At 28.1% G+C, this 14,371-nt stretch overlaps 2 protein-coding genes across 4 annotated transcripts; both read right to left on the reverse strand.

Annotated features, from left to right (window-relative positions):
- Positions 1–1,679: 1,679 nt before the first annotated feature.
- LOC110627710 lies at positions 1,680–2,484 on the reverse strand. The gene has a single exon (XM_021774060.2). The coding sequence runs from the start codon at positions 2,378–2,380 to the stop codon at positions 1,865–1,867; it is 516 nt and encodes a 171-aa protein (XP_021629752.1). The 5' UTR covers positions 2,381–2,484; the 3' UTR covers positions 1,680–1,864.
- A 985-nt stretch (positions 2,485–3,469) lies between these two features.
- LOC110628535 (UDP-N-acetylglucosamine transporter ROCK1) lies at positions 3,470–11,236 on the reverse strand. 3 transcript variants are annotated; one of them, XM_021775252.2, is made up of 8 exons: positions 10,886–11,025; positions 9,808–9,960; positions 9,613–9,661; positions 9,257–9,483; positions 6,126–6,324; positions 5,889–6,032; positions 5,260–5,334; positions 3,470–3,903 (listed from the first exon to the last, which is right to left on the reverse strand). In XM_021775252.2, exons 3-8 carry the CDS (start codon positions 9,628–9,630, stop codon positions 3,742–3,744), a joined length of 825 nt encoding a protein of 274 aa, XP_021630944.1. In that variant the 5' UTR covers positions 9,631–9,661; positions 9,808–9,960; positions 10,886–11,025; the 3' UTR covers positions 3,470–3,741. The 3 variants fall into 3 exon arrangements, 2 of the variants coding, with proteins under 2 accessions (XP_021630944.1, XP_021630943.1); XM_021775251.2 differs by lacking the exon at positions 9,808–9,960 and having other exon boundaries at positions 10,886–11,218; XR_002490076.2 differs by lacking the exons at positions 3,470–3,903; positions 9,808–9,960 and having other exon boundaries at positions 5,756–6,032; positions 10,886–11,236.
- Between the last annotated feature and the right edge of the window lie 3,135 nt (positions 11,237–14,371).

Below are 14,371 nucleotides of genomic sequence, written 5' to 3' on the forward strand. Positions count from 1 at the left end.
CTAAGGTCAGAAAAACAAGTTGTCTAATGAAAAAAAAAATTCTCAACAGAAGAAAAACAAACACTCAAATTTTATTAATTGTCAATAATAAATTAACAATACAAACCCTCTCTAATAGAATACCTAAAAGGTATAGGTACTTATAATTTACCATCTAGTTCTATTAGCAACCAATAGAAATACTAAACCAAAAAACAATAGGAATAAACTAGGACAATTCTAAACCTAATATTCCTAAATAATAATAATAATAGAATTGCAAATAAATAGAACTCTAAACTTGCTTATTTTACAATGAAAACCTAAATCAACATAATTCCTAATTGAATCTTCCTCATTGTCTTCCTTAACTGCATCAGTAGACAAAACAACAAATGATAAACAAGTCTTTCCAATCTTAAGTCATTTTCATGTGGAATCCAAGCACTTGCATAAACGGTAATGTTAGTGCCATAGTGGTAGCTTGCACAATTTACTAAGATATCATCAAGAAGTATGTTGATAAAAGTACATGAAATTTTCAGTGCAATCAAGCAGAATGATGATAAACAACGTATGTGAACCTGCACTGTAGAATAAAGGAGTTGACAATCCTGTTGACTAATCAGTAACAAGTGGATCTTTAGTTGACTGGTCAAGGACCAGAAAATAACATGCTCAGCTGTCAGGACCATCAATTACACGCACAAAAGAGAGGGGGAGAGAGAGAGAGAGCTCCAGACATAAACCACGCATCTAGGCTAAAAACAAAAGCAAGTTAAGCAAATCCACTGCACCGAGAAAGCCCTATTCCAACAGTATTAATTTAAAAAAAAAATACCAAAAGGAAACCTAATACTCATTAACCATTAATCAAAGGTAAGGAGAAGTTCAGATAATAACATGCATGTTAAATTGGTAATGCACTAGTATTTGATGCAGTTTCAGATAATCTTAAGTTATTAATCAATCAAAATCTCATTTATTTGTTTTTCAAAAAGTAACATAGGTGATTCAATAAACATGCCCCATTTGCAAGTATCATGCCCAAAATAGATTTTATTGCATTGAAATTTAAGATTTATCATCATTAATCCAAATTCTAAAATCTGTATAAAAGTATAACTTCATTCATTCAAAATAGGTGCCTACTGTCACATTTATCAAACCAATTCCTCAGTTAAGTGGTAAAACAAATCAGCCATAGGTACACTAAAGGAAGGAATGATAACCAACTCCAAAACCACCCAATCTCCTTCTCCTTCCCATGAAAAAGGTAAATCAGAGAGAAAGTGTGTGCATGGGTAAGAAATTACTGCAAAAATTACTGTATAGAAGTATAATGAAGTAGTCCATCTCTTTGCTAATATAGAACATCTCATCTCTTCATTCTAAATTCCATTTTGATTCTTTCTCATTTTTGAAGTAAAAAGTACAAGAAACAAAACAACAGAGACCACAAAGTGATACTAACTAAAAAAAATAAATGATAAGGATAAACCTAAATTTTGTGAAATAAACCTGAAATTTCACATTTCCAACTCACCTAAGAGCAACCATTTGAACTAGTAAGCAAATAGTATCCAAAATTTCTTATCTGTCTGTCTACTCCAGTCAACAAGACGTTCAAGCTTAAACTTTAAACTATGGCATATTTTCATGAAAAATAAAGCAAAGATACACACAAAAATGCAGTTAGTAAAGGAGAACAATTTTCTGAAGATAAAATAAATTCCCCTCTGAAAAGAGCAAGCCTTATTCATACTGTAGAACAGCCCAAACAGTACCGACCAAAAACATTCAATAAGCTTAAAAAAGCCCTAAATTATCAAATCAAACTAACAAACTCATATCTCATAACAAAAAATGGAAAGGAAAAAACTAACTATTGACTAGGACTCCTCATGCTGCTCCATGGAAACTTGGCCTTCTCCGCCATGGAGTCACGAACACCAGCACGACCTCTCCCTCTTCCCTGCTCATATCCAACTCTTTCTTCCTTCTTCCCGTCAAGCCAATGCTTTTTCCCCTCACCATCTTCCATAATACTAGACCTCCTCTGCTTGTTCATTCTCTCCTTCTCCTCCTCAATAAACTTCAAAGGAAACAGATTCGGAGATATAGAAAGTGGGTTTCTCAAGGTCACGTATGCCTTTTTGTAGTCAGGTTTGGCGATTAATAATCCGCGTATCTTTTTCTTCTTGCCTTCCATATTGAGAGTGCGGACCTTGTCGACCTCAAAACCGTAAAGGGACTCGAGGACGCGCTTGATTTCGATCTTGGAGGCGGAAGGGATAGTTTTCAAGGCAATTTCCTTGATGTTGTTGAAGGTTGTAGGAATTAGGAGCTTGATCGGGAGGTTTGCGAAGTGAACAACTCTTCTTCCCAGTCTGCTGCCCATCTGTTTGTGCTTTTGCTCCTTCAGCTATTCGAAAAATGAGTGTTCAACCAGTATTGCCTTTCGACGCCGCTGCTTCCCCAAAGTTCACGATCGAGTACCAGAGCGGTCTTCAATATTGGCTTTGGGCTGGACGTGGGTTCATTGTAATGGGCCAGAATGGAATGACCTTTTTATTTCTTAAGACCTGTCGAATAAAAAAAATCATAATTTTATAAATTTTTAAAATTAAAGTTTTTAATTTTAAATTAAAAAATTTTAACTTTTAAATTTATTATAAATGTAATAATTTTTTAAATTAATTTTAATAAAATTTAAATTAACTTACATTACATATTATATATTAATATTTTTATCACATAAATAGTTTAAATAATTACAATTAAATCTTAATTAAAATATTAAAATTTTAATTTAATAAAATTTTAAAATTATATAATTGAAATACTTAAATTTTTTTATTTAAATAATAATTTTAACTGAGTATTTTAAATAATTATAAATTTAATTTTTAATTAAAATTTAATTTATAGTAAAAATAGTTAATTTAAATTTAGTTAAAATTAATTTAAGAAATTATTATCATTATAATAAATTTAAAATTAAAATTTTTTAATACAAAATTAAAATTTTATTGTAAAATTAAAATTTTTTAAATCAATAGACTTTTTTAAAAAGAATCAATTGTTATCGATATTAATTTTTCATTTTTGAAAGATCCTTAAAATTAATTTAATTTGATGGGTTTTATTATATAATAAGTATAAAAAATGCTAATAAAAAAACCTTGGTAAAAAAAATTAGAAGTTCCAAATTTTCAAATTTACATCTTCAAATTGAAATCTTAAAGAGAAATTTTTTTTTTTTTTCACATTTACTTCAATTTAACCAATTAAACCATTAATCACGATCAATCTTTTTTAAATTTACCTATCATATGAAATAAATTATTATATTTAAAGCCTATTAAATTAAAAACCAAACATTTACCTTAACTTATATTTATATAAACACTTGAGAAGTTATGAAGGTATTATATGTTTTTCATCATGCATAACTACCTACATTCATCATTCCTCCAACAATTGAGCATTTTTCAGAAGGCCATAAATCCTATATAGTTCCTTTTTTTTTTTAATTTCCTCGCAATCAATACTTAATTCCAGATTTCATGAACCCAATATACTTGTTCATCAATTTTGCAAATGCATAGTACAACTTCCTTGTGCTCCAATCTGGTAGTGGTGAATATACTCCTAAAGGATATATGCAACTTTCCTCTGCAAATCTGGGATTTGCAAAACTAATAAAAACTTCGCCAACTGGGATGTGCTAATAATTCCCCTGCTACAGCGAAGTGTATTTCACAATTCCTTCTTTTTTACTCTATATGGATACCTTTGGTATATTGAAATGCTGCTAATGACGAGTGGTAGAGCCAGCAAACAATACAATGTCGGTGGTATCCCTTCAAAAATAAACTGCAGCATAGCTGTCACAAGTAGTGCAGAAACAATGACAAACCCCTGCATGCATTAGAAAGTTTTGTTGAGGTCACAGATGTCTTAATAATAAAAAAGAAAATTACTACTTAGACCTATGGTATGCAAAACTCACTATTTGATCTCTCTATTTTGAAAAATATACTCAAACATCCCAAGCATCTTAAAAAATCTACTAATTAGTCTCTCTATTAATTTTAGCCATTAATTATTCTACCGTTTAGTCCTTATGGTTTGAAAAATTCATTAGTTCGTCCCTCAAATTTTTAAAATATCTATTAATTAATCCCCTACATCAGAGTCATTTTAGACTTTTTTGCAATACTTAACGGCTAAAATTAACAAATAGACTAATTAATAAGCTTTTTAAAATTTCAGAAACATTTTAATGCATTTTTCAAAATAGAAGGACCAACTAATGAATTTTATCATACTACAGGGACTAAATAGTTAATTTTCCTAATAAAAAATTCGTTATTAAGAATCCTTCCAAATAGAATCTAAAATTTTTTAAATTGCCCAAATTTACTTAATGTTTCTCAAAAAAGAAAAATTGAGACAAAAAGAGGGCCAAAAAAAGAAAAATTGAGACAAAAGAGAGAGAGAGAGAGAGGGCAATTTTAATTAATGTTTCTCAAAAAAGAAAAACTGAGACAAAAAGTGGGCAAAAACGAGAGAGAGAGAGAGAGAGAGAGGGGGGGGGGGCAATTTTACTTAATGTTTCCCAAAAAAGAAAAATTGAGACAAAAAGAGGGCAAAAACGAGAGAGAGAGAGAGAGACTCCAACTCACATCCTTATAGTTGGCTGAAGTGATCACAATGAGAGAGAGAAAGAACTACATCTCTCACTAAATAAGCCACGCTAGTTACCAATATTAAAACTACAATTAATATAAATTAGGGAAAATTACTACTCCTTATGGTTTAGAGAAAGAACTACTTGATCCCTCTATTTTCAAAATGCATAGTTAATCCACATTTTTCAAACTGTTAACTATTCAATCCCTTCCGTGAATTACAAAAACTAAACATATATAATTTTGAAATTACAAGAATTGAATAGTTGATCTTTTGAAATTGCAAGGACTAACAATAGTATTTTTAAATTGCATGGATTAATTATATACAATAGTTTTTTAGCCCTTTCACATTTTATTAACAATTTAAATAAATGAAAGGACAACATAGTCAACAATTTGTCAAGACAGGGACTAAATCTTTAAGTCTGAAAAGATAAGAACTAACTAATTTATGTTAAAAATAGAGGGACTAAGCAGTTAGTTGCTTTATACCACAATAACTACATGGTAAATTTTCCTATAAATTAGAAGGTTTAGCTGAAAAGCCAGAATACAAATTTATTTACTTTTACAGAGTTACCTTTCTAACACCCCCTGCATGGCTTGTTACCAGGCCAACAAGTATTCCACCAAGAGCATTAGCTATAACTGGAATCTGAAACATAACAGAAGACAATTAATTCAGATTTAAGTAACGAATAACTTATCTGACAGAAGGAACAACAAAACAAAGAAAATTGTTAAATTTTTTGCTTGAGACTATCAAAAGTCATTTTCCATATTCCGTTTAGAATAATTTATACTTCTAAATTTCCCATATTTTTCATTTTCTCTTAAGATGCATGAGATCACTTCAAAAGCTCTAGAGAAGTTATTTTTGGGTTGGGTTCCATTAAGCCCTAAGAAGTATCAATTGCAAACCAGTTCAAACCAAAGATCTCTGCACCTTCGCCATCAGAATAGAAAAAATGGCAACTGTTTCCCAGCCTACATCTCAGCAATTAGTGAATCAAAACACAATTTTCTTAAATATAATGTTTTACTTTTAGGATGCTTATGGTTTACTTAGCCCCTACCAAGGAAAGAATTTTCACAAGATCCGAAATTTAAAACATCAATCAATCCCACTCCATCCCTTCACCACAATAGCAACTGCGAGGAGCTTCCTTTGTCTTTATCTGGGAAAGAATTTATCAGTAATATCATTACCATAGTCAGTGGAGTCCAACCATGAAAGAATCCATATTTTCTAATAGCTTCACCATCTGGAGACTTAGTGGTGCTGGCCAGCAAGCACAAGCTCCCAACAATGGACATTTCTACAGTCATCAAGTATGAAGAATGTTTCTTAACCTGTAACAAAAGGTAAACTGTAAGAGAAGGGCAGGGTCACGATTCACAAGTAAGAAAATATTTTAAATCAAATATTAAACCAGTTTCAGAAACCTGCGAAGCCCATTGACACAAAGCTGAAGCAAGGCCAGAAAGAACAGAAGCAACAAGAACAGGAACAATCCCATAAAATAGAATTTGATCAGGGTTACTACTGCTGGACCCTTTGCTGGACCCTTCACCAACACTAAGAAGAACAGCTGCCATGATCAACAAGAACAAAGCACCAATTTGCTGGATTGACTGCTTCTGCCTACACATTCAGCCTAGATATTAGGCTAAATGGAGATTCCACATGACTCAGAAATCCTATAGCTCATCATAACTAGTTTTATCTACACATACATACTCTATCATGTTTTTCTGCCTGATGAGCAGAAAAGTTAAAACCAAAGGAAAATGGAGAAGAAATTCTAAAAATGCTGTTATGGTCAAGGGTTGCCAATGAGGTCCAATTTTATTTCCCATACACATCAACTTTCCAATTAATTTTTGACATGCTTTGTTTTTGTAGTACTAGAGATGGCCTCATATATGTTGTAGTAACTAAAAATGGTTCTCTTATAAAAATCATACACTAAACGAACATACAACAAAAAAAAAAAAGAAAGTCGTTGTATAGTAGCTTCAGTTTCAGGATGGAATAAACTTAACTTGTAAACGTTGTCCAGATAGTATTTCAAGAGACAGAATGCCAAGATACCAATATATGTCATTTGCATGAAGAATAAATCATAATTTTTGGTCTTTCTTACACTATTTGTTTGTGAACACTATGGCAGAGTAGGGTGTACATGGTTCTTAGGGCCCCAAACTGAACTTATGTCTATTGTTTTGGTTTGACTCTGGCTCTTCATCCAAAACCGAACCGAAATTGTCCCAAACCATACCAAAACAATACTAAACCAAAGAATCAATTTTATACATATGTTTCAAGATATATTTTCCTAATTTTAATATATATATCATTAAAATTATAGAAAAAATTACAAAAAAAGTACCATATGGTTTCACCAGTTTTTCACTTCGGGTTTATTTCAAGATCTGTGGTTCCACATTAGCATGGGGTCTACAGATTGTCACTATTTGCAAATGGCACGATACTATGAGGTAATATTTAGACACACAATTGAACCCCATACCCTTAATTAAACCAAAGACTCTGGAAAACCCATGAAATCACAAATTACTTTTTTATACTTTTCCCAAATTTGTATATAGATATATTATCTAACTTATCTTTAATTACAAGTGTGTATGATTTAGTGTTATTTTTATTTTTTTTTAGGATAATGGCAAAAAAAAAAACTCTAAACTATTCGTATTTTAACAAATATATCGCAAACCGCAACTAATATATCCTAAACTAATCACATAAATTTATTTAACCATAACATTAAGTTTAACCGTTAAATTTGATGGAAATGTCACGTCATCATACTAATCCGTACCAAAAATTAATATAACTGATACTTGTTGAAAAAACTCTAAACTTTATCAATTTCAACAATTATACCCTAAACTTTCTTTTTAACAAATATGTCCCAAATCAATATTTCAATTTTATTTGATTTTTAATTTGGATTTGGTTTATTTATAATTTCGAACAACATATTTTTAAGACCCAATAATTCATTTTTCAATTTTTTTTTACATTGACAAGCGCAACTTTTTGTATAGTTGTAGGTCATAAGTATTGTGATAACATTAACTCTACTAAATTAAGAATCACAATTCTCTGAACTTAAAAAATTAATTATATTTATTATATTCACTTTGACTGGGCTGAAAGTCAATAATATGTTTAATAAATCTAAAATGGATAAATTCATTATACAATATATAAAATATAGTCATAAATTAAATTTACTTTTGCCATTTTATATTAATTAAACTAATTATTGACTTTCAACTCTATAAAAATAGTTATAATAAATATAATTAATGTTTAGATAATGAGAATTGTGATTCTTGATTTACTAGTACTATTATTAGCCCAACACTTATAATTGATAACTACGCAAAAAATTACACTTATCGAAAAAAAAAAATCAAAAAATGAATTATTGGCTCTTAGAAATATGTCATCTAAAATTATAAGTCGAATCAAAATTAAAAATCAAACAAATCAAAAACTGATTTGAAGTATATTTGTTAAAAAAAAGTTGAGGATGTAATTATTAAAATTGATAAAATTTGGGGTATTTTTGATAATTATATATTTGGATTATATTAAAATATTAATTTTTTAGTGCTGACTAGGATTATGACGTGATATTTTTGTTAAATCTAACTGTCAAACTAACGGTAGGGTATAAATAAATTTAAGGGGTTAGTTTAGAGTATATTAGTTAACTTTTATACTTTGAGATATATCTGTTAAGACACGAATAGTTCAGAATTTGTTTGACCATTATTCCCTTTTATTTTTTTCCAATAATTTTCAGTTCTAAATGGATTAAATTACCTTTTAATCCTTAATTATATAACCGAATCACATGTCAGTCATATATATATATATATATATATATATATATATATATCTTTTAATTAAAGATCATATATTTAAGAAATATATAGAAGGAAATGCAATATTCTTATTAAGATAATATAATATTTTCACTAAGAATTATATAAGTATATTTCTTATATTAATATCATTATTATTTTAATATAATATTATTATTTTTGTTATAGTTTGTCATTATAAATGTAAAATTGTTTTCTATTTTCAAATAAACATAAGGATGTAATATTACGTGTAAAAATAACAATTTGAACTAAAATTGAAACCAAAAAAAAAGTTAAAGTTAAAATAGAACCAGAAATATACTGAAATACCTTGGAACTGAACTAGAACCAAACTTTGGTTTGGTTCTTGGTCTGGTTCATAAAAATCAAAGAACCAAAGGTAGGTTCTTATCTAGAACAGTATTTGAACCAAAAAGGATCATCCCCCATGGCTAATCAACCATTAAAGCAAGCATTTGCTAACAGAATATGAAGTTTGAAATCAAGGAGCCAGATGCCAAGTGAATCATCCCAACGATAAAAAATAACACAAGCACAAATTAGTTTCTTGCTTTTATAACATTAAATGTTTGGCTAATGGATATCATCATTATAAGCTCAAAACCATTCAAAAGAGATGAACATTTTGACAAAACTAATATTGGGAAACATACCTCAATATTATAAACGTAAACAATGCAGTGAAAATTATTTTTGTCTGGTTCAGCATTGAGAATGTGAGTGAATCAAGATTCCTGTAAGAAATCTGCAGCAAGCTGTTTTGCAACGCATAAATAGCTGCAGGAAGTCCTGATGCAGTGAGAGAACCAACCAAAGTCCACTCCTTGGATAATTTCTTCAAACTACCATTTCTTGCCATGAGAATTAGGGCACATATTACCTAAGCCTCATAAATAAACAAGTAAATAATTACTTATCAGGAAAAGTACATTTTTTTTTCTTTTTACTATAATGGAATAAAATAACAACAAAAGGAAGACGATAGTCATATATATGACAAATGAATTACCTTAGCCATCTCACACATCAAGACTGAGGTAGTCACGATAACTTCTCGCCTGCATGAAAATGCATAATGCATTCACTAGCATTTCACAGATTACACAACAATTATTGATAACCAACATAAAAGGAGGGAAAAAAAAAAACTACCACAACTAAATTATACACTAACTTGATTTTAGATAAAAAGTGAGAAAATGACCTATAGATCCTGTCAAGAATAAAATCAAGATTGCAAAACTCCCATAATTCCACACATGGGATGCTGCAATGCTCCCAATGTGTGCTTCAGGTTCGAACTTGATACTTGAGATCCCATATCATTGGGCTCAAAGCCATTGGTCAAAAAATGAAGCTGCAAACTTCAGGGCGGTTCAATAAGATATAAAAGCTATAGCTTTTACTCTCAAGCACTAATAAGGCATTTCTAACATAGTGACCACAGCAACTTTAGCATTTTCATCCACAGGAAGAATGCAAAGCCAATTTTGACTTGAGAGCAACGTTGGATATGCAAATACCAAGTGTCTGCATTTTAGCTCATAGAATTGACAAATAACAAATAATTTTGAGAGAGAGGTAAAAATATGTGTACAAAGTGGTTCATATTAAACTCTAATTCGCAGCGAATTTAAACTCTATTATGGATTTACCCAATTGCAAAAAGTGAATCAGAGTATATCAGACACCATAACAGGATACTCAATCAAGAGAAATCACCCAAAACATATAGACCGCATTGTAATAAATCCAATGCAATAAGCCAAAAATACTGATAGTCCAAAAAAGTCCACAAAATTTAATGTTACTGTAGATCACTTTTGCAATGGTCTTATCATGTTGCAACCACACTTGGGCCACAAAAAATACAAGATAAATCTTCAAAACCAAAATTGTATATATGCAGTGTCCAGTTACTCTCCATGAAAATCCGCCAAACCCTTCTCTTTCCTTCCAAAAGTAAGTAAAACTGGAAAGGACATAAAACAGTAATGAATTTTACAACTGTTAAACGTGTGTTCCTTTCTCCTCTTTTTTCTTATCTCACCAAACACATGGATGGAAAGGAAAACTCATTTCCTTCACTTCTTTTTTCTCTTTTCATTTTCCTCAACAATTTACCTTCGCTTTTATTATTCTTCCAAATGATGCAAATTCAAAAGAAATTATGATACATTTCAAACAGTCAATTATTGCTATAATCTTCATGAGCATCTAATTACATTGCTGCACGATCGTTTGAAGGAAGAGCTACAAGCAGTTGAGATAAAAGAAACTACCCGGTGAAACGCTTGGAAATCAGAGGCTGAGCTCCGTATTGAAGAGTGAGTAAAATTGAATAAAGCCAAACCCTTGCATTCATTCCATCAGAGCCTGAGTTGGTTCCTTTGCGCTTCGTCGCCGCCGTCGCCGCCATTTTCGGCAAGCTTAGAAGGAGAGAGCGCTGGGTCTTATTGCTTTCTTCTTTTCGACTTCTCCGTTGCGTGGTGCGGTGTCCTTTGAATCTGATTGAAAGATGAAACTTCAAAAAAATATTTCAGGCAAGGAATAATTCCTTTTCCACTTTCGGTGGGTGGATCCTTCAACCTCGCGGACAAATACAAAAGCCGGGATTTACAGAAACGACGCCGTGCCACTCCCAGTCCATGCTGGATCTACTTACGACGTCGCTTAATCCTTATGGAGAAATTTATGGCAAAATATAAATTTACACCCAGTACAATCCACTGAACAAATAAATTTTGATAAAATATATAATTTGTTCTCTCTTTTTTTATACAAAATTATTTTATTTTTTAATTTTAATTTTAAAAATTATTTTATTCTTTAATTTTAATTTTATTCTATTTATTTCTTTCACTTTCATATGAGATAGCTTAATTCTTATAACTTATTTTTGATATTTACGTGTTAAGCTTAATTCTTTTTTTGCAGTGTAAGCTTAATTTTTATAACTGATTTTTAATATTCACGTATTACTACATTATAAATATTAAATTATTTAATAATTAAAAATTAAAAAAATAATATATATTTTTTAATTTTATAAAAATATTCAAAAATTAAAAGAATAAACAGAACATAAATAAAATTGCCAGAATAAAATAAAAGTGTTGGAATAAATTATATATTTAATCAAATTATAATCTATTTAAATGCTTAAATGTATAATTATTAATAATTAAATATAAATTAATTATATAGCCGATAATTTTAGTGAAAGAAGGTAAATTTAATTACACATATTATTAATTTCATTTTAAAAATTTTGAGGAGAGTTAACAATGCAAACTATTTCCGATTCTTTTAATGAGTTATTAATTTGTAATTAATTATAATTTTATAAATTTAAATATTTAATATATTATAATTTAAATTTAAATATAGAATAAATTAATTTGAAATAATACAGAGATATAAGCTAAAAATTATTGCTTAATCTTTCATAAATTGAAAATAGAAGTTTTACGAATAAAAATAATAAAAATAGAAGGATAAAAAATATCAAGCCATCAGAACTTTATTAGGTTGGATTTATTTTAAGAAAAATATTTTTTTAAAAAAAAATTATTATATTTTTTAATGTTTGAAATATTTAAAAATTTTAATTAATTGAAAATATTTTTTGCACATGAAAAATCAAATAATGTTTTATATTTTAAAAATTTTATTAAAATCTCTCTATACAAATTTATTAATATAATTTACTTTTTAATTAATAAATTTGCTTTTTAAATTAAAATTAAATAATAAAAAATAAATATTTGTATTGTTAAAAAAATATTTTATATAAAAAATATTACAATTTTTTTTTTTTAGTAAAGAATATTACAATTTATTTACCACAAACAAATGGAGCCTCAAAATTTAGATCACAGGGGTATACCTATTGTGTAAATGTGGGAATGAAGCTTTTGGAAGCTAATTAAAGTTTTTTATTTTGAAAAATGTAAACAATTAAATTTTACCTTATATTATCCTCCTTGTTTCACAGAAAATGATTTTTAAAAAAATAATTTTAATCTTTTAACATTTTATATATTAAAAAAATTTAGTAATAGAAAGTATTTTCATAATTAAAGAAAAAAATTAAGCATTTTTCAAGAAAATAATTTATTTTAAAAAATTTATTTTCCATATTTTAATAATATCATTTACTTATATATATATAATTGTTAATATATTTTATTTTTTAAATTAAAATTAAACAATAAAAAATAAATTATATTAGTAAAAATTTTCCAAAAAATATTTTTAAATATAAATTATTTTTTATAAATAAATAAAAATTCATTGTAATTATATATTGAGAGATTTATAATTTAGTCCTTAGATATCATCATTAATAATAAGTCAGTCCCTATATTTTCAGAAACCTATTAAAACGTTCTTATATTTTCTCTCTGTCAACAAGATAGTCCTTTCATCATCTTTTCTGTTAAAAATAGATAAAGAATGAGAGAGAAAATTTTTAAAATTCAATTTTTTCCTCAAATAAAATCCCTTATTTAGTCATTGAATATTGTTATTATTAACAAGTCAGTCCTTATATTTTTAGAAATCCATTAAAACATTCTTATCTTTTCTCATATCTATTAAAACGTTTCCATCGTTTCTTTCCATCAGTGAAATAGTCTCTATCTTTTCTCATATGTATTAAAATGTCCTTATCGTTTTTTTCCGTCAACGAAATAGTCCCTCCTCATCGTTTATTTCCGTCAATAAAATAGTCACTCCCTACATTTTCAAAAATCTATTAAAACGTCCTTATATTTTCTCATATGTATTAAAATATCCTTATTATTTATTTCCATCAATGAAATAGTTCATATATTTTATCACATCTATTAAAACGTTATTATCGTTACTTTTCATCCTCCTCCTCAAAAAAAAAAAAAAAAAAAGAAGATGATGATGAAGGAGAAGAAGAAAGAAGAAGAAAAAAAAGAATAAGAAGGAGAAGAAGAATATGATGATGATGAAGAAAAATAAGAAAAAGAAGAATCGCCTTCTCCTCCTCCTTAAAATAAGAAGAATAAAAATAAAAATCAAAGTAAAATAAAAAAAGAATAATAAGAAAAAGAAAAAGAAGAGGAAGAACCGATGAAGAAGGAGAAAAAGAAAAAGAAAGAGAATGAGGAGAAGAAGGAGGAGGAAAAAAGGGGGTAATTTAGCCTTTTACTATATTTTTAACGACAGAAATAGACGGAATAACTATTTTGGTGATGAAGAAAAAAGATAATAGCGTTTTAATAGTTTCTGAAAAATATAGAGACTGACTTGTTAATAATAGTAATACTCAGAGACTAAATTATAAATCTCTCTGATATATTTTAAATAAAAAATATATAACATTATAGATGTTTGGTGTTATCCTATATTTTTGTGTGATATTTAATTTGATTTTAGCATTTTGCTTAATTAAATTATTATTTTTATGTTATTTTGTCGATTTTTTTTATTTTGATGTAATATTAGTACTATCATTTTTATTGGAATTTCAACGTTTGAAGAATTGTTCTAAATATTATAAAATATAAATCATATTTTTCTGAAAAATAATTTTCATTTTTAACAAATTCTCAATTTCAGTTTCAATTACGAAAATTAGTTGATTTTGTTTTTATTTGAAAGACTTCAAATGAATTGATATTTGATTTCAATTTTCATAAAAAGCAAAATCGAAATCCTGACTGCAACATATATATTCTAAATTTTTATTATTTTAATAATATTTTTTTTAAATAAGAATTAATAAACCACAA

The sequence above is a fragment of the Manihot esculenta genome, chromosome 12 (assembly GCF_001659605.2).
Source record: "Manihot esculenta cultivar AM560-2 chromosome 12, M.esculenta_v8, whole genome shotgun sequence".
In the NCBI taxonomy this organism is placed as follows: Eukaryota; Viridiplantae; Streptophyta; class Magnoliopsida; order Malpighiales; family Euphorbiaceae; genus Manihot; species Manihot esculenta.